Source organism: Mchenga conophoros, linkage group LG3 (genome assembly GCF_057382185.1).
Source record: "Mchenga conophoros isolate Kocher_MC1m ecotype Shallow Benthic linkage group LG3, M_conophoros_male_GT1.1, whole genome shotgun sequence".
NCBI classification, from domain to species: Eukaryota; Metazoa; Chordata; class Actinopteri; order Cichliformes; family Cichlidae; genus Mchenga; species Mchenga conophoros.
In genome coordinates, this window is record NC_140528.1 from 64165469 (window position 1) to 64186025 (window position 20557).

General features: G+C 40.2%; 2 protein-coding genes across 2 annotated transcripts; one reads left to right on the plus strand and one right to left on the minus strand.

Moving 5' to 3' along the window:
- Positions 1-3504: 3504 nt before the first annotated feature.
- On the plus strand, positions 3505-5931 carry LOC146580077 (uncharacterized; the record flags this gene model as incomplete). The annotated part of the gene is made up of 8 exons (XM_085268040.1): positions 3505-3591; positions 3800-4130; positions 4354-4593; positions 4758-4881; positions 4998-5103; positions 5203-5441; positions 5537-5692; positions 5790-5931. Coding segments are annotated over 8 exons (1425 nt in total), but the record flags the coding sequence as incomplete, so codon positions are not given.
- A 3761-nt stretch (positions 5932-9692) lies between these two features.
- On the minus strand, positions 9693-19502 carry LOC146580078 (prostaglandin reductase 1-like). The gene is made up of 9 exons (XM_085266648.1): positions 19424-19502; positions 17857-17983; positions 17712-17757; positions 17564-17623; positions 13336-13503; positions 12709-12982; positions 12473-12578; positions 10395-10513; positions 9693-10293 (listed from the first exon to the last, which is right to left on the minus strand). Exons 2-9 carry the CDS (start codon positions 17960-17962, stop codon positions 10183-10185), a joined length of 990 nt encoding a protein of 329 aa, XP_085122774.1. The 5' UTR covers positions 17963-17983; positions 19424-19502; the 3' UTR covers positions 9693-10182.
- Between the last annotated feature and the right edge of the window lie 1055 nt (positions 19503-20557).

Sequence of the window (20557 nt, forward strand, 5' to 3'; positions counted from 1 at the left end):
TAGATTATGAATATAAAATAATATTTCATCCCGACACTCCTCCTCTTTGGCCTCGAAGAGGCCAACATTCCTCTTAATGTCTCACTCCTCGGGCCACTCAGCCACCTCCTCTTTGAGTGAAATGATGCTCTGCGATCCTTCTCTTCTTTCTTCAACTTCCCAGGTAGACTACTGGTTAGTCGTTGCATGGGTCAGAGGGTTATTCTGCCTCTGTTTTGCCTCCCGTGTTATTTAGAGATGAGCTCGTCTCCACCAAGCTCTCATCTGCTACTGCACATTGAGACCAATGGAACTAAGTCTCGCCTGTCCCCTTCAACTGGACCGCTGTTGTGGTACGAGCCGTCACTTCTGGAGCTTGGCACACTCCCTTCATCCCTCAGATTCTCATGTTCCAACGCTGCTGAAGATTTAAGGCAGAGCACGTCGTACACCTTAGTTGTCTTCCTCAATGTCCATGATGAATCTCTCATTTTATTTAAAACGTTGCTGTAAGAAGACTCCTCTCAGTCTTCTGGAAGCTCAGTAGCACAGCCGCCTGTACCATTTCTGCTGTTCCTCAAGATGATCACTGATCCTCTTCAAGCCTCTATCCTGGCCTCCGCTTCCATCCTGTAGGCGCCCTTCCTCACTCACGTCTCGTCATGGCACCTCACGACACCTACAAATTAAAATGACCCTCCTCTTGCACCTAGCTTCTGCCATGTGTCAACTCCCCACTGAGACCTGAACAAGAACGTTACACCTTCTCCCTAAAACAATCTTCCGCCAACCTGTAACCCTGTGTAAAAACGTTAGTCAGCAGTTACATGTTAAGCTCATTTGCTCCACCTGCAACCTGTATCCTGGAAAACAAATCTGTTAAATCAAACATCTTATTCACAACCAACTATAGATCATGAGAGTGAGAAAGTATTCATCACAACAGACAAGTATCATGTTCAGGATTTCTCCAATCATTAAATCACTCTTACTGCCGAAATTTATTTTATCAAAATAAAATCAAAAATCAAAAATAAAGCTTTAAAACAAAATTAAATAAAAAATAAGCCCGGGTCTTAGGACTTGTCACCGAATATTATTTCTCTTATAAGTGAAAAAAATAAAAATAAAAAAATAAAAATACCAACTCTAAAACTTGGTGCCATGGTAAAACCTTCCCCATACTTCAGAAACCCAAAACAAAACAAAACAAAAATCTGCTAGTTTCACTCATTTAAACTCTGGCTGCAGGATTCTGTTCACCCTGCTATCATGTTCCCCAAAATAATACTAATTCCGTCGTCTATGTATCAGTTCTCAACCCACTCACTAAACCAGACAGGATGATGGTAACAGTATTGCCTACTTAAAATTGTGTTTGATCCTAATGAGCCAATCCTAATGAATTGCATTACTTCATTACGTGTGTGTGTGTGTGTGTGTGTGTGTGTGTGTGTTAGTCGGGTTAATACATTTTCTGTTTTTATGTATCCTTTCATGTACCTTCCCCCTTTTTTCTGAAACAAAACTCCGTTCACTCCAAAGTTTGTTTCAGAAACATCTAAATGAAAAACTCTGTCATAGTCAGGCACAGCTAAACCCTAAATGCTTGCAGGTTACCATCGGCAACCACGCTGAGTATTGTTAACCCCTCCTACAAATGCCCTCTTTTAATGTGTAACACTTTATGTATAATTTTATGTTATCTCTGGTGCATATTAGCTGCATGTGTGGTGTCACTTTCCATTTTTCTAACAGTACACTTGCATACCTCAGTGCTTGTCTTCCTCTACCTTTTGTGGTGGTCTGGACACTGTGTCAATCCTCCACTTCCAGGCAGTCGTTTGTCTCCCCGGATTCCTTAACCTAATTTGATTGCCCACACTAAAACAGCAGCCTCAGCCCTCTTCTGCTCCTTTCTCTCCCACTTTTCAGTCCAATGGCAGTCAGTTTTCTTCAGCTTTGTCCCGTGTCTCTCTTTGTCCCACTGTCTCTTTCATTGCCATCTCACTCCAAACATGGCAAATGTCAAACTCAGACAGTCTTCTCAAAAGTCCTTCACACACAGTGAGGTTGCAGCTGGCTGGAAACGCATCTCCATCCATCCAATCTAGATGGTGGTTCTTCTCTTTCTGATGCCGTTTGCCCACAGCGCTGCTGGACCTCTCTGCTCAGAACTCTGATATTGTCTCTTGGACTCCTGTCCACTGTTGATGTTCATGCTCGTGCTTCTGAAACTGCACTCGGTGTCTTCAGGGAGAGATCAGCTTCCTTGGAGCTTGCTTGTTCAGGATGAGGACGGGAAGCTGCAAAACAATTCAGCCAAAAATTCTGGCTGGGTGTTTCTATTTTGTTTCTAATGATTTCAGCCTATAATTTTCTTCCGACTGCTGACCGTGGAGAATTGATCCAGTTCCGTTCCCCACCTGTAAACGACAGACTGAGAGACTTTCATTAGTCACTGTGACTGCATATGTTTTCATCACTCCTAAAGCAACACATCTCTGCTTATTTCGTTATGAACTCTACTGACTTTAAACCCCAAAGGTGAAATTTTATTTGTTTTTTAACCGCAAACACAAAAACCTTCTTCATGTTTTCTTTTTGTGTCCAGCAGGGGAAGAAGGTGACCTGTAGCGTCACTGCTTCCCCCAGTCGGAGACAATTTCTCACTCACACTTCCACACTTTTATTTTCTTTGCTTTCATCATTTTCTTTCTCTCGTTGGTATTTTCTTTTTCTTTTTCTTTATTACACGCATACATTAACCTGTTACGTTAACATTAACGCTTTTTAATGTTCCTCGGGCACAAAGTTTAAAATCACAACTTGACTGAATTAAGATTCAGCAACAGCATTTTATAGCAATGGCATAGATTTTGTGTGTAAAATAGCAAAAAGCATAAAAGGTACCTGCGCAAGGCCACCTAGCCTTTTAACATAGAGTCCTTGAATACTAGGCAGTTGTAGAGGATGAGTTACTCTACTTTAAAGGACTCCCACCCCTTATTGGAGGATTTCAGCTTCTTCCTTTGGGACAGAGGTTTGCAGCCCCTAAATGGAGGCGAAGCTTGAAGAAACACCTTTGTCCAAGCTTATATTTTGTTGTCGTTGTTGTTGTTGTAGCAAATGACACGTTTTTTTCTGTATTTTTTAAAAACTGTATTTATTTATTTACTGTACTTATTTCTCTATTTATGACAGTGCTTTTATCTCCTTTTTGCTGTTTTATATAAATTTATCAGTATAGTGTTGTCTAGTTTTAGAAGCTGTGATTAGGACATCTATTTAAATTTGTTGATTAAAGATCATAATTAGAGATCATAAGCTGCCTTTGATTTAGACATGTCTGATATTTTTGTAAAAACACAAAATAGTGTATATATATGAATATTTTCAAAAAATGCTCTGTGAGTTCCATATGACATCATCATAACTGTTTTACTGAGCAGCTGAGTTAGAACTTGTCACTCAAACACTGAGCAGCACTCACAAACTTTCTGTTTCTAAACTATTTGTTCACTTTTTATCTCAGGCATATCTGAAAATACATCAGGTAACTTTTTCCATGGCTTTCAAGATTTGATTCAGAGAAAACGCACAGGTGGAGATGTAAGTAACTAAACATACTCATTCTTGACTTGTCTGCTGATCAAATGTAAATGTTTCTGAGAGATGTGTTATATTTTGCTGCTTTGCACAGTGTAATTTTTGTGTAAGTCACTGTAGACAGAGCAACTGTCAGCGCTTCACCACAGAGTCCAGGATCCTGGACTTTCACAAAGCTCAGAGCAGTAAGACAAATGTGTTCTTTCAACAGGCAGACACATTGCATATCGCACAGAGACCCAGAGATTATGCTGTGCAACTCCCACCTTTACCTGAGCAATGCGCAGGCTCTCCAGAGATATTCCAGGGAAGCTGGAACTGTTTGGATGACCCCTTTTGGAATCAGGAGGACCCTGAAAGAAGTCTGAGTAGCCTCAGCTCTGCAGACACACACACACCAAGTGAACTGAGGGCCATTCCTTTCATTGTTAGTCCTGTTGAGATGACACCGCTCACTCCAGTTCCTCCACCTCCTCGAGCAGCTTGTCCATCGCAATTGCCTGTTTTCTCTGCTCAACATTCAGGAGCAGGTCGGTTCAAAGGTGATGCTTATCTTTAGTGGTTACACCTGCTGTTAATCAGTTAGTTTAGATTTTAAAATTTGACACTGTAGATTATCTATTTTAATGCTAAATTACACATATTCTTGCTGTCCATTCATTTTATATGCTTTTTTGAAGAAAAAAAAATCAGGAAGAAAAATGTTTATTGTTGTTTTTGTAAGATGTAAATTTGTAGTTATTTAGTTATTTTTTGTCTAAACAGACACGAAGGTCATTCGTGGAATAAGAGTCTTAACAGCAAAAGACAAATTTGGGCCTATTTTGGAAAAACTGCAGCATTTCCAGGATGGGATTGTAACCTCACCCGGACACACAGTACCAACCAAAACATTTACTGCAGTAAAGCCTTTGACTCCAAAACCTCCAACAGTTCCCATACTGCAAAAACGAGGACCTCGGCCTGGGACGCTGCTGCGCCATGCAAAAGTCGTCCCTATAGACGGTAAGTGGTTTTCCTCAGTAACTGTAGAAGATGCTGAATAATCAAACTTTAAATTAGGAGATTTTTTTAAAAGATTTTAATGAACAATTAATCACTGCATCATGTACAATGCTTCAAATTAGAAGAAATTACAGTTTCTTTTTACTAACCTCGTTGATTATCAGACAAGAAAGCAGACAGTCAGTGCAGTCAGAATAATCCAAGAGAGAGCAGGGTCAAACTCCCGCCTCTAGCTACACCTGTAGAGAGCCTGTCCCACAGCTTTAGTCTGCTGTCTTCAGACGACTGGTAAGAAACGTAGTAAGGAGACATTAAATACTGCACAGAAACAGTGCTGCATAATGTCGCTGTGTTATTTGTGGTGTTCCTGAAGTCGTGTTCAATGTTGTGTTGTGTAAATACAGGATTAAGAAAAGACAGGGGTTGCAAACTATTCAGTCTCTGGCAAAGCACCACTCGGGCATCCTGAAGACTAAACTGCATGAAGTGTGTCTGGTCCTCATTGAGGAGGTATTGCACACTTTATGTTTCTTATATGTGTTTCATGCAGCTAGTTTCCCTTCAAGTGCATACTACAGCCTCAACTGATGATTTTCACTCACATTTTAGGTGAAAAACCAACGCTCAGCAATAGCCTTTGAGGCCATACATGCCATCAATGAGCTCTACATTCAGCTCCAGAGAACAATGGACCCAGAAGTTGAAACAACAGGCCGAGCTCTATTGCTGAAGCTTGCACAGACCAACAACAACTTGCTTCATCAGGAGGTCAATCTGGCGCTTGATGCCATGGTGGAAAATTGCAGCCATGGACGGATTCTGAGCGCTCTGTTTAACACAGGACTGACGTAAGAGGAGAGAAGAAGCTGTAGTGATTTTATTAGAAGACATGAAAGAGAGATCATGTTCACTGAGTTGTGTGTCTAATATTGTCCTTGCTCAGCCATCGCTGTGTTGCAGTGAGGAATAGCACGGCTCAACACCTGCACCAGCTGGCTGACAAACTTGGAGCAGCCGTCATCCTGAAAACAGGAAGCTTCACTGAAAGGTTTCTAATTGCTGCCTCTAGAATGGCAGGGGATGCTGCACCTGAAGCCAGGTGGGTACTTTTAAATGGGTTTGAAGTGCATCAATGTTTTATTTTCTGTGAGTTTACACAATTAATGAAGATTAATGACAACTGTAATCTTCCACAGGTACCATGGGCGAACAATCATCGAGAAACTGACCCTTCACAAGGACTTTATGAATTTGTGGATGAAGATTGTCCCTGAAAAAGACAGGCGTCCTGTGGAGAAGAGCCTGAAAAAGACAGGCGTCCTGTGGAGAAGAGCCTGAAAAAGACAGGCGTCCTGTGGAGAAGAGCCTGAAAAAGGCTAATAATTACAGGCAGCAGGTCAGCATCCAGACTAGGCTCTCCTCTCCAGCAGGGCCTGGGATCCCCAGATGTGACAATGCAAGTCCTGACGAGTAGGAGAAGAGCGGCTGCTACAGTAGCAGCAGCACTCTGAGGCTAAGCTGGGAAAGTCGTTGGAGGTTCAACCATCATGACCACAGACAGTCCCAGTCGCTCTGCAGGAGTAAACTTCTCCATCTTCAGGACTACAAACTATTTCTCTGAAGGACAATATTATTTAGATTTACATTAATTATTATTACATCATTCTTATTATTACATTATTTGTATTATTTCATTATTATTATCACATTTTTAAGATCCTGAATGGACAATGAATGAATAAATCCCTTTTTTTTCATCTGAATTAAAATGGCACTTTGGTTGCACATATACAGTTTCTGTTTTTCTGTCAACAAATATTAATACATTCTTAGTTCTCTTGTTTTCATTTTTAACCCATGATTTTGCATTTTTATCAGGATTCAAAGTCATTTTTATAACATAAAGAAATATTAAATAAATACTAGAAAGCGAAAATTTCAGAAGAAATTTTAAGTGTGCCTATGCCGCTGCTAATCAGTGTAGTTTGCCCTTAGTTTGTTTTTTGTTTTTTGTTTTTTTTGTCCCGTTTGGATCTATAGCCATCAGAATTGTTGTCTTGAGGCCAAGAAAGATGCCAAGCGGATTTATTTTACCAAGTGGATCATCATGGCCTTGCCATATTGGTCCATTTGATTGACCTTTATTATAATTATGAATTTATTTTATTTTCAGTTGCAAACGGGACAGACATAACTGTGGGATAGGACAGGGGGAAAGAATGAAAGAAAGAGGGGGAGAGAAAGAAAGAAAACCAAAGGGGCGAAGAGACGGTGAGAAGGGGGGGAAGAGAAAAAAACAAACAAACAAACAAAAAAAACCAAAAAAACCCAAAAACTCCTGGGTCACCTGTATGGAGAGAAAAAAACAGAGGAGACAGCAAACAACAAAGAGCAACATAATAATAGAAAAAAAAAGCACCATCACAATAAACTAGCTAGCCATAGATATCAATAGTTACTAAATAATAAACGATATTGTGCAGCACGCAAGATAGACAGCGCACAGTGTGCTTTGAGGCAGCAGCCAAGAAAGCTGTAGTCCGCGTCTGTGAATACCCATGTGTACACCTGTGTGCATACCTGTGTGGATCAGCATGCTTGCATTCCAAAAGTTTCTCCATGTAATGATCTGCTAGGGAGTGTGGGGAGCCACAGCCCTGTGCCCTTAGTTTGTAAGGGTGCCATTTGTGAGTAGCTAATATCCGCCGAAGGGATGTTCGACTAATGCCACTCTCCAGTGACATGCAGTAAGTGCTACGCTGTGGGCTCTTGCTGAATGAAGCTAGGACAGCCACTGATGTTTCCTCATTAGTGACAGTTTTCTTGTGTCCACATTTTGGCAAATCCAACACTGAACCAGTTTCACAAAACTTAGCAAACAGTTTGTTAACTGTAGCATGGGAGATGGGTGGTCTCGTAGGATGTCTTGCATTGAAATCTGCTGCAATGACCCGGTTACTGCGTTCACCAGATATCAACACAATTTCGAACCGCTCCTCACATGTTGACCTCTTCGACATGTCAATGGCTGTGAAAAATGAGAAACTTATAAATACCTCATGAAAGAATAAAGTTCATGTCTTCTGTATGAAAAAGTCTTTTCCATCTTGAGTTTCACCAACTCTGTTACTCTTTTTTATGTCCATGTGGTGGGCTTTGGCATTTCAATAGCTTTAAGAGTCCCTTTGTCTGCTACTTCTGAAACTGAGGTAAGGTTAAGAAACTCATTCCCAAACAAGAAATCCATAAACTGAAGTCTGAAACTGCCCTGAAGACAACACTGTCTCTTGACTTCAACAATGAGATCCTCACTTGATTCAGGCGCTCCATTAGAGAGTGAGCCTTCGACAGGTTCCGTCAGCCAAAACAGTCTTTAGGACCATGGAACTCTGTAGGCAAAAAAGAATTACATATCAGACATTCAGAAAGAATCCTTTCAGTTTAGTTTTCATAAAGCTATCCATACCCAATACTCAAAGTTATAAAGATCAGACATAAAAAAGAAGAATTTATTTAATGAAATACATGTTACTGAAGCTATTACACTTATATGAACACCTTTTAATTCTATATGCCTTTTTAAAGTCACAATGTGGACTGATCCAATCTCATAGCCAACCAATGGATAAGTATCAAGGAGTTCACAGAGTGAATATTCTTGTGGATACTGGGCTGAGCTCAAAAGCTCTGTGGTGCTCTCTGTACCAGCCACCAAGCTCTCTGACAATGTAGAATATGCTGTGGTACAATGCAGATATGGTTTTTCAGTATTCTGGCAATCCACCTGCTTCCCTTTGGGCCAGTGCCATTCCATTTCTATACGTTATGCCCTTTAATGTCACACACTGTGCAAGGCTGACCTCTAGAATGTCAGGGAATATGTACCTAATAATAATAATTTATGTCCTCTTTAAGCAAATCCACTAGAAAGGCAGATACAGCTGAGACCTCTAATTCAGACTTGCCAAGAGATGGGGAGCTTAGATGGTAAGCTATCATCATCTGATGTTTTGACTTCTGTAATCATAAAGGTAAAAATTCCACCATCACAAAAAACATTAATTTTAATTGAAAAAAAGTATTCCAGTCCAGAAGAGCATCAATGGTTTCTTTAAAGTACCATTTATACATAATGTTTTGAGAAGCAGCTCACATATGTTCTACACAAAGTAGAAAAAAAGCGGGGGAAAGGGTCCTAATTTTTGTTAGGACAATGCTGGAAAATTCACAATACATCACTTAATAAGACATACTCTGTTGAACAAACGTATCTCCTTGTAGATATCTGCTGTATTATTTGGGCTTGACCAATAGAATAGTCAAGTAAGTGACACTTCACCTAAAATAATGACTAAATGGAAAAATGATTTATGGGCACAGGTTCTTAAACCCACGTCAAAGGTGGCAGGATCCTTATTATAACTTGAGTGTGTGTCCTCAGCAAGAATTAAGGTATGGCACTGTGCTCCCAGCTTCTTAAACTCTGACGGTTACAGCCAGACTAATTAGCCACTGTAGCCATAACTAGCATGAGTAACACAAACACTATTGCGCTCTCTCAGTGACGTTTTAACTTGCTAAGCCATCAAAAAACGTCAGTGCTCTCTGTCACATGCATAAATGCCATATCTGACCGACAACAGCTGCTTTCTCCCCCGACTACCGGGTATGTGCAATTTGTTACTATTTTTCAGCTTTAGCCACAAAGCTAATAACAACTTTAGCTAGCACTGTAAAAACAACATGTAGATGCATTACAGACTACTATTTATATAGCACGCACTACAACAATTCTGTGAAAACGTACCCAACTAAAACAAATGTATTTAAATTACTTACCTTCTTGGTATGCCTGACTTAGTGCCAAAGGTTGCATGTGGCTGAACAGTCTTCCAGAATCTGGCGGTCAATTGCGCTCTCCTTAAATTATGTTGTTGTCTTATTGGATAAGACTCTAGGTCTTATTATCCAATCATATTTAGTTGTTGTCTTTGAATATATTGCATCATTTCCGGTTGTGGTCAAACACAATTACAATGGTTTTAGTATTCTAATTTAGTCACTTTAAATCAATGCAAGAAAAATGAGTAGTCTCAGTATTGTTTATAATCAAGTAAATAGTACTTTATTTAATCATGTAAATAAGAGAAACATAAAAGGCTTGTGTAGCATTAACTAAATTCATTTGTGCAAATTCAAAAGCCTCCCAATTCCCATTTTTTCAGTGCAGGGCATTAATACAGCAGAACAGATCTGCGCTGCACACACAGATACTCGCTGTAATGACAGGATAAGAACCCTGAGTCTGGAATTATCATCTCTTCTTTTATTCATTGGTGGTCGTGTTGTTAAGTAAGTCACCAAAACGTACAACTTAAGCAAACTGATGCTGATGTTGCCAGATGTCAATTTCTCAACATGACAAAAGACACAACTATCAATCACAGGCAAAACTCTGTGATTACAAAACTACTCAAAGAGCTGAAATGTTAATGTGAAATTATTTTGTTCTATGTTTATTGCTTCATTAATTCATAGATTGTGTAATAATGGCAGTTATTAGTAACTGGCTCTCTTGCATTGAACTCTTCAGACTGCGATGACGGCCTTGCCCATGTTTTCTCCCTGCAGCATCCCCATAAAAGCAGCCGGCATGTTATCAAAGCCTTTTGTGACGTGTTCCCGACACTGCAGTTTGCCCTGTGGATGCACAATACACAGATCACAAATACAATACATCACAACAGAAACACAGGTAACTGATGTTTACATCTTTACTTAAAGGAAAGGCTCACACTAACCTCTTTCACCCACGCTAACAGTCTCTTGAGGGTCTCAGGGTGCTTGTGCTCCCACCTACTTTGCAAGAATCCCTCCATCTTCAGCTCCTTAATGATCATGGTGAAGTAGGGATACGGACCTAAAACACAGGTCGTTCAAGAGAAAAATTTAACCCATCTTTCACTCACAGAAACTACAGTTCATGTCTACAATAACCATCTGTGTGCCTCCACAGCACTTGTGGATCTTTAGCAGTGCAGCTTCTCCCTCTAGTGGAAAAAATACATGAATACAGAAGAAGTTGTTGGTGGTGTATTATATGCATTTTGTGTTCTTCACAGTGATATTTGTGGGCCTTTGGGTTCCAGGCCCGCTCCAGAAAGGTCACTGTTCCACTTCAGTCTAATGCCATCTACATACCTTTACACCTGTAATTCAAATGAATTCATACAGTTTGGTAATGAAAGCTTTGAACATCCCAGTTGTCCAGTAAGAATCAAGCTAAATGTTGACTGGGAACTGTAAGTGTGCCAGAGACAGTTTAAAAAGGGGTTTATTTTATATGTTTTCTGTCATAGATTTATTTGCTGAAATTGATTAAAATTATTTTAATGAGATTTTTTTTTAAATTGTCTAAAATATGTGATTATAAAATATTGTTATATAATATTTTATAATTATATATAATAAATATAATTATAATTTTTTAAAGGCTGTGTAAATGAGCTATACACCTTTCTGTAAAGTTTGTTTGAGGTACAGTGTAATGGTCACATGACCAGAATTTAGCTGAAGGCAGAACCGTTGCATCGTGGGTCAGAACTAGCATGGACACAGAGGAAGGACAGCCAAAAATGCAATCTGATTCTTGGACATTACCATGAGTGACTTTAAAAATGTCTGAGAGGGGGGCAGAGAGAAAACTTCCAAGGACATCAGTGATGTGTGGACATTGCTGTTGGACATCTGTCGTTCCAAGTACACTGACCCCACCTGAGCAGCTGATGGAGAGACCTGACTCACAAAGTGTGAGTAAAACTTCATATAAAACACCTTTAAGAAAATTATAACAATATGCTATATCATAAAAATGCCATTTAAACCACAGTCTGGGAGAAACTGTTGCAAAAGCTTCGGCTTTTTTAGTTTGAACCCTAAACGATGCACAGACAGCACGCCCTCATCCATTATTTATTCATTCAAGAGTTAAATTTAACATGAGCATCCAAAGTAAAGGCTGAGTAACAAATTGTAACAAGGTTCCTGAAGGGGACCAAGAGCTTCCATTACCTCAGGCATAAATCTATCAAGGACACAAACAAGGACTTCTGTTTTCTCTTCATTACATTGGAGGAAATTGTCTACCATCCAAGAACTTTTTCTATATCTGTAACTCAGAAATATCTTGGAGCTTAGAGAAGATATACAGCTGACTGTCATCTGCATAGCATAACACCCTAAAAGTGTTGAGAACGTGTTAAAGAGGGAGCAGAGATGATATAAACAATAAAGGTCGTATGTCACACATAGACACGAGAGGTGGAAGAGGACATGAACTTCAAAGAAGCCACAAAAATACATCTTTTAGAAAGACGTGACAAGAACCACTCTGAAGCAGATCCAGATACATCCACCCAATATATCAGCCTGTCAAGCATGATGACGATGGTATGGTACAGTATGAAAGACAGAGGTGTCAGGTGCAGCATCAAAAAACGGAATAATAATAACCTCCAACACTATGCATCAAAATTTCATTGCAGATTTTAAAAATAGCTGTTTTAGTGGAAAAATCGCTACGGAAGCCAGGGCCATCAAGAATGGTGCATTTGTGGAAAAGAGCTGTAAGCTGTAATCTTAGGATTCGTCTGTAAATCCTTAGAAGACTGTGTTTATACCAGACTGGTGCCTCATGGGGTTTAAAGTAAGTTTCTTAACCTTGAATCAGTTATCTCCTGTGAATCCGTCTGTAAGTTTATTAATTAAATCTGATTGGTATTTGCAATAATGCAAAGTATTATTATTTTTCTGTCTGTGCACCAACCCTGGCTGTTCCATAGCAGGCACAAAACTTTCAGGAGTTATAGCAGTAACAAACCTGTCTGGGGTTGGCTGTCATTGTAGGTGGAGATACTTCCACACACAGCTATTCTTCCGAAGTTCTTCATCTGCTGCAGGACGACATCTGATGAAGGGCCTCCCACCTAAAACAAAGCAGCAGTGTCACTTAATGCATTGTAATGTGCTGTGAGGAATGCAGTGTGAATACAAGAGAAGAGTAGAGCAATGATTAAATATTAAATGCAAGCTTGAAACTGCACCACCACTGCTCACGTTTTCAAAGAAGCAGTCGTATCCTTCAGGTGAAGCCTTCCTCAGAGCCTCCTCCAGGGAACCCACAGTTTTGTAGTTGAAGACCTCATCAAATCCCAGCTCTTTGAGGTAAGCCACTTTGGCATCAGAGCCTGCCGAGCCCACCACCTTACAGCCCTTGATCTTGGCGATCTGTCCCACCACGGAGCCCACCGCTCCAGCTGCAGCGTTCACCAGCAGGGTCTCACCCTCCTTTAGACCCAACACGTCTTCTATCCCATAAACAGCCGTCAGCCTGCAGAGAGACAGAAACAGTGAATCCAGCTGTTGCCTCTTTGATTGCCAGATTAATTATATCCACAAAGATCACTGCTTACAAACTCTGCTTCAGCTCATCAGCAAAACATCTGGAGTTAGCCACTTGTTGTCTATTAGCACGTTTAGCTGACCTCTTAAACACCTTACAAACACCTATAAATAAAGTCTTACACTAAGATGAATGTCTCAGATGGTTTAGTTTACATTTAAGATTCAGCTGATAAAACTTCACATCGATCTACCTGCTGGAAGAGTCAGAACATCCTGCCACGATTTATCGTCCAATAGAAAGTGACTATGATCTATGCAGGTTACTTAAATCTGTCTTACCCGGGCATCCCGATGGCACCCAGAGCCAGAGACAGGGACACATCTTTAGGCCACTCAGGCAGGATGGGAGTAAGGCCGGTCCCATCACTGAGCGTGTGGGTTCTCCACCCACTGTTACTCACAACGTGGCTTCCCACAGGAAACGCTGGATTTTTACTCTGGATCACTCTAAGGCAAGGCAAGGCAAGGCAAGTTTATTTGTATAGCACAATTCAACAACAAGGTGATTCAAAGTGCTTTACAGAGACATTAGAAACAAGAACAAATAAAAAGCATGATTTAAAATTGAATAAAACAAGCAAATAAACTAACTAACTAATTAACAAACAAACAAACAACAGTATATAAAATCAAAACAGATAAAATCAGAACAGTAGATAAAATCAGTAGTTAAATGTAAGTTTTGAAATTTAAGCTTAAAGTGTGGATTTGGTGCTTTATTCAAATGCAGCTGAGAACAGGTGAGTCTTCAACGTGGATTTAAATAAACTGAGTGTTTCAGCTGATCTGAGGCTTTCTGGGAGTTTGTTCCAGATATAAGGAGCATAAAAGCTGAATGCAGCTTCTCCGTGTCTGGTTCTGACTCTGGGAACTGATAAAAGACCGGATCCAGATGACCTGAGGGATCTGGATGGTTCATACTGGGTCAGGAGGTCATTGATGTATTTTGGTCCTAAACCATTCAGAGCTTTATAGGCCAGCATCAGAACTTTAAAGTCTATCCTCTGACGGACAGGCAGCCAGTGTAAGGACCTCAGAGCTGGACTGATGTGGTCCACTTTTTTGGTCTTAGTGAGGACTCGAGCAGCAGAGTTCTGAATGAGCTGTAGTTGTCTGACTGATTTTTTAGGTAGACCTGTAAAGATGCTGTTACAGTAATCAAGCCTACTAAAGATGAATGCATGGACTAGTTTTTCCAGGTCCTGTTGAGACATCAGATCTTTTATCCTTGATATATTCTTGAGGTGATAGTAAGCTGACTTTGTTATTGTCTTAATGTGTTTTTCTAAGTTTAGGTCTGCATCCATCACTACACCCAAATTTCTCGCCTGGTTTGTGGTTTTTAGATGTATAGATTGAAGTTCTCTGGTGACCTGTAATCGTTTTTCTTTGGCGCCAAAGACTATTACCTCAGTTTTGTTTTTGTTTAGCTGGAGAAAATTGTGGCACAACCAGTCATTGATTTCCTCAATGCATTTACCAAGAGCCTGTACAGGGCCTCGGTCTCCTGGTGACATTGTGATATATATTTGTGTGTCATCTGCATAGCTGTGATAGTTTATTTTGTTGTTGTTTATAATCTGTGCCAGTGGGAGCATGTAGATGTTAAACAGAAGGGGTCCCAAGATGGAACCTTGGGGAACTCCACATGTGATACTTGTCTGCTCAGATGTGAAGTTACCTATTGATACAAAGTATTTCCTGTTTTCGACGTATGTTTTGAACCAGTTTAGTACAGTTCCTGAAAGACCTGTCCAGTTCTCCAGTCGTTTGAGTAATATGTTGTGGTCAACTGTATCAAATGCTGCACTGAGATCCAGTAAAACTAGGACTGACATTTTTCCACTGTCTGTATTCAGACATATGTCATTAAACACTTTGGTCAGAGCGGTTTCAGTGCTGTGGTTCTGTCTAAAACCTGACTGGAAGGCATCGTAGCAATTATTCTGTTTTAAGAAGTAACTGAGCTGTTGAGAAACTGCTTTTTCAATGATCTTACTTAAAAATGGGAGATTTGAGATCGGCCTGTAGTTGTTCATTTGTGTCTTGTCAAGATTGTCCTTTTTCAGTATAGGTTTGATTACAGCAGTTTTTAGTGGTTCTGGAAACACACCTGATAATAAAGAAAAGTTGACGATCTGTAACAGGTCTGACTCTAAAGTCTTTGAGACCTTTTTGAAAAATCCTGTTGGCAGGACATCTAAACAGCAGGAGGAGGAGTTCAGTTGACCTAAGATGTCCTCCAGGTCTTTGCTGTTAATAGGTTGAAACTGTTTCATGGTGTTTAAACAGTTTTTTGGTGGACACAGTACATATCCTGGATCTGCTGTTGATGTACCAATTGCTTGTCTAATTTTTTGGATTTTTTCAGTGAAGAATTTGGCAAAGTCATTGCAGGCCATGGTCGAATGAAGTTCAGCTGCCACTGACACAGGGGGGTTTGTTAGCCTGTCAACTGTAGAAAATAAGACCCGAGCATTATGGCTGTTTTTAGTGATGATGTCAGAGAAGTAGGACCTCCTTGCATTCCTCAGTTGTAAATTATAATTGTGAAGTTTCTCTTTATAAATGTCATAATGAACCTGGAGGTTTGTTTTTCTCCATCTGCGCTCAGCTTTCCTACACTCTCTTTTTTCATTTTTCACCAGTGTGGAGTTTCTCCATGGAGACTTTTTCCTTCCAGAGATAACCTTCACCTTAATGGGAGCAATAGTGTCCATTACATTTAACATGTTAGCATTGAAGCTATTGACGAGCTCATTGACTGACCCTCTGGACAGGTCAGGTGTTAATGGGAAGACCTGGTTAAAAATTGCACTACTGTGTTCAGTTATACACCGTTTTGTGATCACTGTTGTTGATATATTTATGTGGGCTGAGATTTTACTTTCAAAGAAAACACAGTAATGATCAGACAGGCCCACATCAGACACAGTAACCTTTGAAATGCTCAGGCCTTTGGAGATCAGTAGGTCAAGAGTGTGTCCTCTATTATGTGTGGCCTCTGTTACATGCTGAGTCAGCCCAAAGTTGCCCAGAGTGTTACTCAGGTCTTTAGTCCCTTTGTCCTGAGGGTTGTCCACATGAATGTTAAAATCCCCAGCAATAATTACACAGTCAAAATCAACACAGATCACAGACAGCAGTTCACTGAGATCATTAAAAAAAGTCTGTGCAGTGTTTGGGAGGCCTGTAAACATTAAGAAACACAACTTTGGATGGGGCCTTCAGCTGTAAAGCCACATATTCAAAAGACTGAAAACTTCCAGGAGATAGCTGCTTACATTGAAATGATTCATTAAATAAGACAGCAACCCCTCCTCCTCTCCTGCTCGCCCTGACCTCACTGATAAAACTGTAGTTAGGAGGGGTCGTCTCGATGAGAACAGCTCCACTGTTACTTTGGTCCAACCAAGTTTCAGTTAAAAACATAAAATCAAGGCTGTGCTCAGTGATTAAATCATTAATTAAAAATGTTTTCCCAGCTAGAGATCTAATGTTTAATAAAGCCAACTTAAGTGTTTTAGAGGTATTACTTGTCCCCTCGTGTTTGGGAGCAGTCTGTGGCACACAAGGTATGTTTACTATGTTTAAAGATCTTTTAGAGTGCAGCTCTCTGTGTTTTGACCAGGCCACATGTCTCCTGTCACCTAAAAGTACAGAAAATTTAAAACCTTCTAGTAAACAGGAAAACAACAACACAATATTAAAACAAAATAGTCTGTGCTGTCACTGGGATAACTCATTTTACTAACACAGCTGGCTGAAATTAAACTGTTCAACTGTGCTGTCTTTGTTTCAAGTTTTTTTTGGTAACGAAGTCTTGAAGATACATGAGCGTCAGTGTGATGAATAATGTATGTAGAAGTAAAAACAGAGTTTACTTAAAGGTGTGTCTTTTTGATGTCTCAGTTTGTAAAATGAATCCTGGCCTGAATAACAATCTTACTGACAGTGAACAACTTACTGCTATTCACCCAGAATATTCGCTGGTGCTTTGATTTATTTAGATTCAGCTTCCACAGCCTTCTCCTTGTGATTAAAGGGTGGCTGTAGCTTGGGTGGTAGAGCAGGTCACCTACTAACTGGAAGGTTGGTGGTTTGATCCCAGTCTGCTCCAGTCTGCATGTCAAATATCCTTGAGCGAGATACTAAACTCATGTTTCATCAGAGTGTGAAAGTTAGATAGGAAGCACTTAGAAAAAGAGTTCTTGTGTGAATGGGTCTGAATGTATAAGTTGTGTAAAGCGCATAGAGTGCTCAGATAGAGTAGAAAAGCGCTATATAAAGACCAGTCCATTTATCATTCTTCCTTTTACATCACTGTGGTTAAACCCTCTTGATCTTGTTTGCTGAGTGTGATCTTTGTGCTTTTTTATATTAATCCCCACCTTTCAATTTAATCTGCTCCCCGAGCATAGCAGTGGGAATCAAAGATATACGGACTGCGTTCTGTGTCAGCACATCATGCAAGTTTTCTGTGTGCAGGTGTGTTTGTGTTTCTTACTTGGCCACCTGACCTCCGATCATCACATCTCCCTCCTTCATGTGGGTTTTGCTGAACGACCTGTTGAGACCAGCGGTGTGTTACAATATGCATTTATATCAGGAGCATTAAAGTAGTTCAGTAATGAGTGACGCTGCTCTCTGATCACCTCATGTACGGGTCGACACTGAGAAACACAGCTTCCAACAGCACCTCTGCAAACAAAACTAAACTCATTTAAAGTGCTCGATGCTTAATGTTTGACAAAAACTGAAGAAGGTGCTCTCCTGTAGAGAGAAAGAAGAAAGACGTACCTCCATCTTTGGGCTCAGGGAGCTCCTCCACCTTCAGCCCAAAGTCACTTTTCTTTGGGAAGCCGTCAAAGTGCTGAGTCATTACCCATGACTTAGCTTTCACCATGATTCTTCTTTTTTATGGCCGCTGTAAAGAAATATTGCCCGTCACAGTTATCAACAGACATGAAAGTGCTGAGTCATCCAGCGCTGTGCAAAATAGAGCTGAATAAAACCTGAAGTGTGACGTTCACTCTGTGATGTTTAGCTGTGGTGAGCATCAAACAACACAAATCATTTTAATTTTTCATGACATCATCGGTTAACTATAAAGTGTAACAATGACAGCGTAGGCTGCCCTTAGGCTCAGTTTCCAAGCTGTGATTAAAAGAACAATTCCAACGAAATGCAGAAATCCTCATCGTGCTCAAACACACACACATTTACATATTTACACACAAGTCATTTGAGTGATCAGAGTAAAACTATTACTATAAAAGTACTGGCTTACATACAAGTATTCACATAGAATCAAGTTCAGTGATTCTGTTTTTCAGACTTTATGAGAATATCAGTGAACCTCTAAACACATTGAAACACAATACTGTCATGGTCTGGGTGGGTGCCAGTGTTTCTCCCTCCGAGCCGGCATCTCCACCCCTGGGAGGAGCCACTGTGTTCTGCTTATTGCTCGCACCTGTGGGTAACTAAGCCAAGGACTCATAAGGCTGGATTGTCGGCTAACCCTAGTTAGTGCAGGCCACCGCTGTGATTTTATACACGACTTGCAAACTATCTTGTCTCATTCTGTATCTCTCTTTCATAGCCATGCACCAAGTTGCCAGACACGAATCTCCTCTGTAGAACACCCATCTGGACCTCCTGACAGTCTCACGGGTTTCTCGCCCCATGCACCTGCCTGCCTCCCTGCCTCAACGCCAGGGATTTCAGATTTTGGACCACTCACCCAGACCACTCACCCCTCCACGCCACTACTGACCACCCACAGCAAGTAAGCAGTGCAAAGGAAAATTCAGAACAAACAGCTTGCCCGAACCATACCTGAATGTCTGTACTCTAATTTCAGTGACTCTGACCCTTTCCCCGGACTCAGCCAACCAGTTTGACTCTCCCTTCAGCCCAATCCTCGGAACAGCAGTTTCACTGACGAGCGACCAGATTGTTTACTTAGCTCAGGCTGCATAAACCCCTTAGGTTTAGGTGTTGCTTCTAGTACTTGTTAAACTCACGTTTCAGTTTTCTGACTGTGTGCACTTGCTGAGAAAATAAACGTTGTCACTGAAACTTTCTATGTGCTGTTCTGCGCCAAGCATTTGAGTCCTTTCTCTTTCGAGGCGACCTCGCCCGTGACAAATACAATCTAACTGTTCATACACAACTACCACTATAGTGGAGTATCTCATATTTTATGGTCAGTAGCAAGATAACACTTTATGCAAAGGCTTTAAAGGGATAACACCGACCCCCTGCTGATGTTTGCTGCTCAGCCTCAGAGTTACCTCCTCCAGTAAAATCACACTTGATGCAGTTCAGAAACAAACAGCTCTCTCTCCTCTGTGTGACTTACCGCTCGCCTTTCTTCACAGAGAAATGCTGGAAGCTGTGGAGTGGGTGGAAGTGAGGAGAGGCAGGAATGTGAACAGTTATGAGGAGAAAGGGCGGGACACAAGCTTTTATTGCTGGATATGATTGGCTGAAAATATTGTACATTATCTAACAGCACCTGGCCAACAAAGATAAAGACATGTGCTTTAATATGCTGTACAGTTTGTTACCCAGCCGGGTAAGAAAGGCGAAACATTTGTTGATTTACTTTGGATAATAACACGTTGAACTTTGAAAAATGTCTATCTTTGATTTTTGAGATTAAATACTTCAGTTAGAAAAAGGCAAGCTTGTAATCAAACCTCAAGATATTTCATGTAAAGTTTTAATATCTGTAGATAAAAGTTTTCTAAATGTAAATTTGTTTTGTTACCCATGTTGAATATGTGAAACCCATGTTAGCGTGGCCTTATTTTGCATCTCGTAATGCCTGCAAAGAGATGATGGTGTCCTAATGAAGCTTTGCATGACTTCCAGGAGTAGTAAATCCATTTTTTTATGCTGTCATCATAAAAAGAAAATACACCCTCGTTCAGGTTTCATGCATTAGCACATAATAAAAAATCATTAGATTGTAAGGTCATTACTTACATACAGACTTGAATAAGCAACAACACATATCAAACCATTTCATTATTTAATTAACAACAACTATAATAAAAGACAGCAGCCATGTGCTGCTAATCAAATGTACTGTTTGATATAACACATGAATTCACACATAGCCCAGATAAGTGTATTACTAAGGAAGTGCAGCACAGCCAGGCTTTCTTTGCCTTATCTGGCTCAAAGGGAGCGCTGCGTGCCATATGACATTTCTACCACACAAAATGATCCCCGTGAGTGACACCAACTGTGACATTATTAGATAATAATGACAAAATGGTGATTAAAAATTTATAAAGAACATAAAAATTTACAAATAAAATGTAAAACTATACCAAGTAAAACAAGACGCCAATCCTTTAGAAAATAATTAGAGTGAATTTACATGTAAATCTTAATTAAGCTTTATCAAACACACATCTGTGGCAATTTTGATATGGATCTCTTGATTTGTGAACATTTTAGTTATATCAGCTTTACTTTTGAATTA

Coding starts and splice junctions, on each gene's coding strand:
- LOC146580078 (XM_085266648.1), bottom strand. CDS start 17,962: ATGGTGAAAGCTAAGTCATGGGTAATGACTCAGCACTTTGACGGCTTC. Junction 10,514..12,472: donor TGACAGCCAACCCCAGACAG/GTTTGTTACTGC, acceptor CCTGTGTTTTAG/GTCCGTATCCCTACTTCACC. Junction 10,294..10,394: donor TGTTAGCGTGGGTGAAAGAG/GTTAGTGTGAGC, acceptor GTGCATCCACAG/GGCAAACTGCAGTGTCGGGA.